Source organism: Bombina bombina, chromosome 7, assembly GCF_027579735.1.
Source record: "Bombina bombina isolate aBomBom1 chromosome 7, aBomBom1.pri, whole genome shotgun sequence".
Lineage (NCBI taxonomy): Eukaryota > Metazoa > Chordata > Amphibia > Anura > Bombinatoridae > Bombina > Bombina bombina.
Window position 1 is genome coordinate 579,549,956 of NC_069505.1, and position 8,112 is coordinate 579,558,067.

The window sequence follows — 8,112 nt, forward strand, 5'->3', positions numbered from 1 at the left end:
AGAGGGTTAGGGGAGTAGTAATGCTCTTTAGAAAAGGTTTGAACTATAAAATACACCATGTAGAATTAGATGGCAAGGGTAGATTAGTCATTTTGGAAATAGAGGTAGAAGGTTTTCGTTTTAGGTTGGTGGGAGTATTTGGTCCACTACAACATAAAGCTCAATTCTGGCCTTAAACATGCTACTTTACCATATGTGATCGAAGGAGATTATAACATAGGCCCACAGGTACCGTTAGATAGATACAGTAATCCCATGAGATCACCCACATGATCACATCCCCTTCCATACACACAGAGAGCTACGATAACTCAAAATAAATTCAAGCGTGCACTATCCCTGATTGATGTTTGGAGGGAAAAGAATCAAGAAACCAAAGATTATACATGTATTGCCCTGTTCAAGTGCTCACTATCCTGTATATCTTGTTTCCTGGTGTCAGCTAATTACAAACCCAGAGTCAAAGAGATCACTGTAGACCCGGTCACAATCTCAGATCATGCTTATGTTAAACTTTCCCTGGAAATCCACAGTAAACAACGCAAACAAAACAGAGGGGTATTTCCTTATAACTTATACAAAGACGCTAACTTCCTTAGGTACTTAATTGGAGAGTGGAATGCATATAAAACCCTAAATATTCAACATCTAGCAAATCCCCTACTGTTCTGAGAAGCAACCAAGGCATTTCTTAGGGGTGTGATTACGAACTATGCAGGCGGCGTACATAAAAATTGCAAGGCCCCGGAATCCTTACTTCTAGGACAGCTCCTGAATGCACAAAATAGATATTTAAAAACCCCTAATAAAAATAATAGAATGGTGTTCAAGCAGATCAAAGAACAGAGGGATAATTTTTTGCTACATCAGACACAAAGGTCCACAGATAGAGTACAGGCTAAGTTCTACAGGTTCGGGAATAAGTAGAGTAAACTTTTAGCATCAATTAGAATCATCGTGTTTGACTAGGCCCCCTAACACAGTAATGGCTATTCAGGATGGTCACACAATTCAATCAGTCCAACATAGAATCCAACAAACATTTTGCAGATTTCCGTAATGCCCCTATAACATTGGAAGAGATCTCAACAGTTATAAAAAAACTACCTCTAAACAATTTTACAAACTCTTAAAAACAGAGATCTCGGAATCATTAGCAACACTTTTCAATACTATTTTGGAGGGAGGAATTCCGCCCTCAGGAACTTTTACGGAGGCACATATAACCATCATACCTAAACCTGACAGAAATCCCTTGCTCCCTGAATCATATCGTCCAATCTCCCTTCTCAACAATTATTACAAGCTATTTACTAAGATTCTGGCGATTAGGTTGGGGAAAGTGATGCCTAGTATAATTAATATAGATCAGACAGGGTTTGTCACAGGGAAATCTTCAGTACTTAATATCAGGAAGGTCCAATTGGTCATTTCACATTTCTGGAGAGAGGGAGTGGTACGTCAGCAACCGCATTGATCACCGGCATGTTTGCTGGCGGTCAACGCGGAAAAAGCATTTGACAAAATTCTCTGGGACCACCTTTACTTCACCTTGGCCAGGTTCAGGGTAGGAGGGAACTTCCTGGACACCATAAAATGTATCTATGCACAACCCCGAGCGGCTGTAATTGTAAATGGAAGTTTGTCTCCAATTTTCCCATTGAATAGAGGTACAAGACAGGGGTGCCCGCTTTTACCCCTGCTATTTGATCTAGCTTTAGCGCCTCTGGCATATTTAATTCATAAGGAAACGGAGGGTTTGGTAATTGGTAGGGAAAAATTGTGCACCTCTTGCTCTACGTGGATTATATGATCCTTTTTGTGTCAAATCCAGATACCAACTTGCCGATACAGATGTCCATCATAACTGAATTCGGTAAGATCTTTGGCTACACCATAAATAAAGATAAGTCAGAGTTCATGTGGTTGACACCAGAGAATAAGACGCCCCTGTCAGGGCACCAATTTAAAATAATTAAAGATCCCTTTAAATACTTAGGAATAAAACTCACCGTAAATCCCAATCTTTAATAGCAGCATCCCTTGCTCCCTGAATCATATCATCCAATCTCCCTTCTCAACAATGATTACAAGCTATTTACTAACGACCAGATTACGAGGTTTGCGTTATGAGCGGTGCGGTAATAACTTGCACATTATTGTCACCGCTCACTTACCTACAGAGGTGGTATTACAGGTTTTCATAAACCCGGCGTTAGCAGGCGATAAGTGAGCGTAGAACAAAATTGTGCTCCATACCGCACTCCAATACCAGCGCTGTTTAAGTCAGCGGTGAGCTGGTTGTCTTGGTGATAATTTGCTGAATAGCGGTATAAAGAGGAGCAACGTATATAGACCACTGGCCTAACTCTTTGGAACACTTACTATCGTCTCTACCTATTAAGACTGAGAGATCTGTTTTGGACTACTGGTGCCACCTTTTACTGGACTTCATTTTGTGTTTTCCTAGTCTAGTGTCGCACTTTAGACTCTCCATCTCAGGCACATACAGGACCCCTGTGACTGTGCTATCTACATACGTGGGGTCCATAGTGAAGAGATAGCTCCTCTAACCTTCCTTACATGGGCCCAGTTATTACCATCCCCACACAAGCTACCTACATTCCTTATTAATTGGAACAACAGAGGACTCCTGATAAGGCCTTCATATACACACTTGCTGCTGCACCAGCTTATATGTCTCTGGATACCGACCCCAGAGTGTAGTATTGTGCACCTAACATAATCTACATATTGTTCAGCCTCCTTGCATTGTTTTTGTCACAATTGTTCTCTTCTTGAATTATATCCTGACTGTCAATTGCTGGGTTTTTCTCAAGTAACCAGGTTTTGTGAGTCTCTGAGACCGCATCCCCGCTCACCCCTTCCTGGCTTGGTTTTCCAGGCTGGTCGCTACCTCATTCCTTTCCCCTTCCTTTGGTCGTACCCCTTTTACCCTGAGGAGGGGGTGTTGATTCCTTGGGCACTTGCACGGTCCTCCAGTGAACTAACCTGAGGGACATATTGTTCTATATACCTAACTTGTGTAAATTTCATTGTATTTTGTACAAGGGGGGGAAGAAAGAAAAAGAAAGGAAGGGAAAAAAAATATATAAACCTTATAAACCTGTACTAACATAAGCAAGCTTGCAGGTCTTAGGCCTCTCTTAGACCTCAGTTGGCCTACCCTTAACCATTGGCCTCAGATTTACTGCCCTACCACGTAAATAGGGTGGGGAACTTGACTGCCAATAAAGCCTTCTCCCCAGCTTCGGCTAAGAGGACATTTATTGCCACTATTTCTTGGAGGGTCTGTGTACTGGACGCCCGCCTTATCATTTATTTACCTTACAGCTACTGGGCCTACCCCACATATCCTCACTGTGCCACTCAGTGCAGTAGGACCTATATTACCCTACCATACTCCCTTTCTATTCTTAGTCACCGGCCAATCACCCCTAGAGGGTACTTAAATTCTTATTATAATGACCCTGCATAGTGCACAGCGTTAACACTTAACCCGGCACTCACTAGAACCTATAAGCCCATAACTTGGGGTTTGCCCCATCTTTACCTCTTATTCAAATCAAGGTCAGGAGCATATCTACATAGGCCCAGTGTGTACAACCTCCACCTCATAGCTGCTGCGTCAGCTTTTACTGTCTTTGGGACCCCACCCGAAGTGTAGTGTTACATAACTGTATTATCTTCTTGGTTTATTGTGAATTGTATTGCTCCGTTGTATATATCGCTCGCACTAGGATATTAAGGGCAAACTGTGAGTCTCACCTGTGGAGATTGGTTGCTGCTGGCCCCCTCATGCCTCCTCCTTTCCGGCCCAGCTTGTCTAGGCTGGTCACTTCCCTTTCCCCTTCCTCATGGTCGTATCCCCTTTTCCCTGAGGTGCGTGGGGGTCCGTAGGGACCGCCGTATATACGGCAATTAGTAAGCTTATATACACTTGGTGATATCATACAAAAGATGATTTAATTCAAATGTATAGGGGGTCCTCAGCCTCACTCTTATGTTGAATATCCGTGTTTCATATATGCTCTAGATAGACAGGTTTAGTCCTCTATAACTCCTACCTCTTGCAGGCTGTGAAAAAGTATTTGTGTTGCTGCAGTGTGCTGCAAAAAAAAAAAAACATGCCCCGGCCTAAAATGCTGCACACCTTGAGGAGACATCCTAAACCCCTTTAGTGGTTAAGAAAACAGTCCTAGACCACTTTTCCCAGCGTTCCACAGACCCTGCCCAGGGCGAGAGAGTGGGTAGTGACCAGGACTCTCAGGACGAAGGCTCTCAGTCGAGCACACACTCCACGGCCCATCTGCAACATTACATCACTTGAAAAAAATGCTTGCAGCTCAAAACAAATCTATTACATCTGAAATTCCACGCAGCTCAGCAGAACTGCGGAAGGACATAGCTGAGATAGGAGATAGGGTGGATACCCTGGAATTGCAGCACGATGATCTGGCTACTGACCACTCCAACTTACTCTCTTATACCGAGAATCTAGCCGATCAAATAACTCAATTGGAACTGAAGCTTGCGGACGTGGAAGATAGAGCCAGAAGGAACAATGTTCGCTTTAGAGGTATTCCAGAAAGTGTTCCCACAGGCGAGTTACAAGAATTCCTTAAATCCCTTTTTTTCAGAATTGTTAGGTCCTCTCGAGGGCAACTTGCACACCATGGAGTGGGCACATAGAGCCCTTAGACCAAGATCGATGGCTTCAGACAAACCAAGGAATGTGGTGGTGTGTTTCCATAACTTTACATTTAAGGACCAACTGATGCAGGCTGCATTCAGCAAACCTACACTATCGGATACTTTCAAGGGCATCCAATTGCTGCCGGACCTGTCAGCTTATCCTCTGCAACAAAGGAAACTTTACGCGCCCTTGACTTTGCAGCTAAGGAAGGCCAACATTAAATACAGATGGGGCTTCCCTACTAAGCTCATTATCACAAAGGATAACAAAACGCATGTTGTCTCCTCTCCTTAACTGGGCAGTACCCTCTTGGCAAATTGGGGTATCCTGATTGAACCGGATCAGCAAGGGTAAGTACCCCCCTCTAAGCTACAGGCATCAGCCCCTGAGTGGTCTTTTAGAGATCGTGGAGCTAAGCAACAAGACCCCAATATGTCAGATCAATCATCAAGACCTCAGGCCCTGCCGACCACACATTTCAAAAGGGACATTATTGAGTCTGAGTTATGTTTATATCATGTTGTGTTTTATGCCTGTCTCAGTTAGATAGGCTTGTTTATAGTATTTATACTGTTGTAATTTTTGTATGAGAGCAGGGCTGATCTTATCAGCCCTCATCACTAAGTTCTCGTTAGCTCCACCCTGTTTAGGGGCCCATACTAGGGTCCTACTCAGGTGGACTACTTCCACCAATCAAACACCCCCCACTCATACACCCCCCTCCCTTGCCCTACCCTATTCCTAACCCCAACTAAGTACTTAACCCCTCCAACTCCATTTTGGTTCACGCTCCCCATCCCAAAGCACTACGACCTACTGGTAAGGCCATGGTTCACCTCATATTTCTCACACACAATGTTAGGGGTTTAAACACTATAGGTAAGAGGAGCCTTCTTGCCAAATCATTATGACACCACAGGGCATATGTTGTGCTCCTACAGGAAACACACCTCCTAGCGCATGCCCAACCCACAGTCATCTCTAGGGATTACCCCATTTTTGAGGAAGCCTCATACACTTAGGCCTAGATTTAGAGTTCGGCGGTAAAAGGGCTGTTAACGCTCCGCGGGTTTTTTTCTGGCCGCACCATAAATTTAACTCTGGTATCGAGAGTTCAAACAAATGCTGCGTTAGGCTCCAAAAAAGGAGCGTAGAGCATTTTTACCGCAAATGCAACTCTCGATACCAGAGTTGCTTACGGACGCGGCCGGCATCAAAAACGTGCTCGTGCACGATTCTCCCATAGGAAACAATGGGGCTGTTTGAGCTGAAAAAAAACCTAACACCTGCAAAAAAGCAGCGTTCAGCTCCTAACGCAGCCCCATTGTTTCCTATGGGGAAACACCTCCTAAGTCTGCACCTAACACCCTAACATGTACCCCGAGTCTAAACACCCCTAACCTTACACTTATTAACCCCTAATCTGCCGCCCCCGCTATCGCTGTCCCCTGCATTACACTTTTAACCCCTAATCTGCCGCTCCGTAAACCGCCGCCACCTACGTTATCCCTATGTACCCCTAATCTGCTACCCCTAACATCGCCGACCCCTATGTTATATTTATTAACCCCTAATCTGCCCCCCACAACGTCGCCGACACCTGCCTACACTTATTAACCCCTAATCTGCCGCCCCCGCTATCGCTGTCCCCTGCATTACACTTTTAACCCCTAATCTGCCGCTCCGTAAACCGCCGCCACCTACGTTATCCCTATGTACCCCTAATCTGCTACCCCTAACATCGCCGACCCCTATGTTATATTTATTAACCCCTAATCTGCCCCCCACAACGTCGCCGACACCTGCCTACACTTATTAACCCCTAATCTGCCGAGCGGACCTGAGCGCTACTATAATAAAGTTATTAAGCCCTAATCCGCCTCACTAACCCTATCATAAATAGTATTAACCCCTAATCTGCCCTCCCTAACATCGCCGACACCTACCTTCAATTATTAACCCCTAATCTGCCGACCGGAGCTCACCGCTATTCTAATAAATGTATTAACCCCTAAAGCTAAGTCTAACCCTAACACTAACACCCCCCTAAGTTAAATATAATTTTTATCTAACGAAATAAATTAACTCTTATTAAATAAATAATTCCTATTTAAAGCTAAATACTTACCTGTAAAATAAATCCTAATATAGCTACAATATAAATTATAATTATATCATACCTATTTTAGGATTAATATTTATTTTACAGGCAACTTTGTAATTATTTTAACCAGGTACAATAGCTATTAAATAGTTAAGAACTATTTAATAGTTACCTAGTTAAAATAATTACAAATTTACCTGTAAAATAAATCCTAACCTAAGATATAATTAAACCTAACACTACCCTATCAATAAAATAATTAAATAAACTACCTACAATTACCTACAATTAACCTAACACTACACTATCAATAAATTAATTAAACACAATTGCTACAAATAAATAACATTAAATAAACTATCTAAAGTACAAAAAATAAAAAAGAACTAAGTTACAGAAAATAATAAAATATTTACAAACATAAGAAAAATATTACAACAATTTTAAACTAATTACACCTACTCTAAGCCCCCTAATAAAATAACAAAGCCCCCCAAAATAAAAAATTCCCTACCCTATTCTAAAATACAAATATTACAAGCTCTTTTACCTTACCAGCCCTGAACAGGGCCCTTTGCGGGGCATGCCCCAAGAATTTCAGCTCTTTTGCCTGTAAAAAAAAACATACAATACCCCCCCCCCCAACATTACAACCCACCACCCACATACCCCTAATCTAACCCAAACCCCCCTTAAATTAACCTAACACTACCCCCCTGATGATCTTCCTACCTTGTCTTCACCATGCCAGGTTCACCGATCCGTCCTGGCTCCAAGATCTTCATCCAACCCAAGTGGGGGCTAGACATCCACTGAAGAAGTCCAGAAGAGGGTCCAAAGTCTTCCTCCTATCCGGCAAGAAGAGGACATCCGGACCGGCAAACATCTTCTCCAAGCGGCATCTTCTATCTTCTTCCATCCGATGACGACCGGCTCCATCTTGAAGACCTCCAGCGCGGATCCATCCTCTTCTTCCGACGACTAGACGACGAATGACGGTTCCTTTAAGGGACGTCATCCAAGATGGCGTCCCTCGAATTCCGATTGGCTGATAGGATTCTATCAGCCAATCGGAATTAAGGTAGGAATTTTCTGATTGGCTGATGGAATCAGCCAATCAGAATATAGTTCAATCCGATTGGCTGATCCAATCAGCCAATCAGATTGAGCTCGCATTCTATTGGCTGTTCCGATCAGCCAATAGAATGCGAGCTCAATCTGATTGGCTGATTGGATCAGCCAATCGGATTGAACTATATTCTGATTGGCTGATTCCATCAGCCAATCAGAA

At 43.2% G+C, this 8,112-nt stretch overlaps 1 protein-coding gene across 1 annotated transcript in view; it reads right to left on the reverse strand.

Annotated features, from left to right (window-relative positions):
• Positions 1 to 3,821, reverse strand: part of LOC128636593 (olfactory receptor 8D1-like) — a 47,301-nt gene extending 43,480 nt beyond the window's left edge. Inside the window, exon 1 of the mRNA XM_053689586.1 lies at positions 3,790 to 3,821. Within this exon, the coding sequence (XP_053545561.1) occupies positions 3,790 to 3,821 (32 nt within the window). The remainder of the gene's footprint in view (positions 1 to 3,789) is intronic.
• Between the last annotated feature and the right edge of the window lie 4,291 nt (positions 3,822 to 8,112).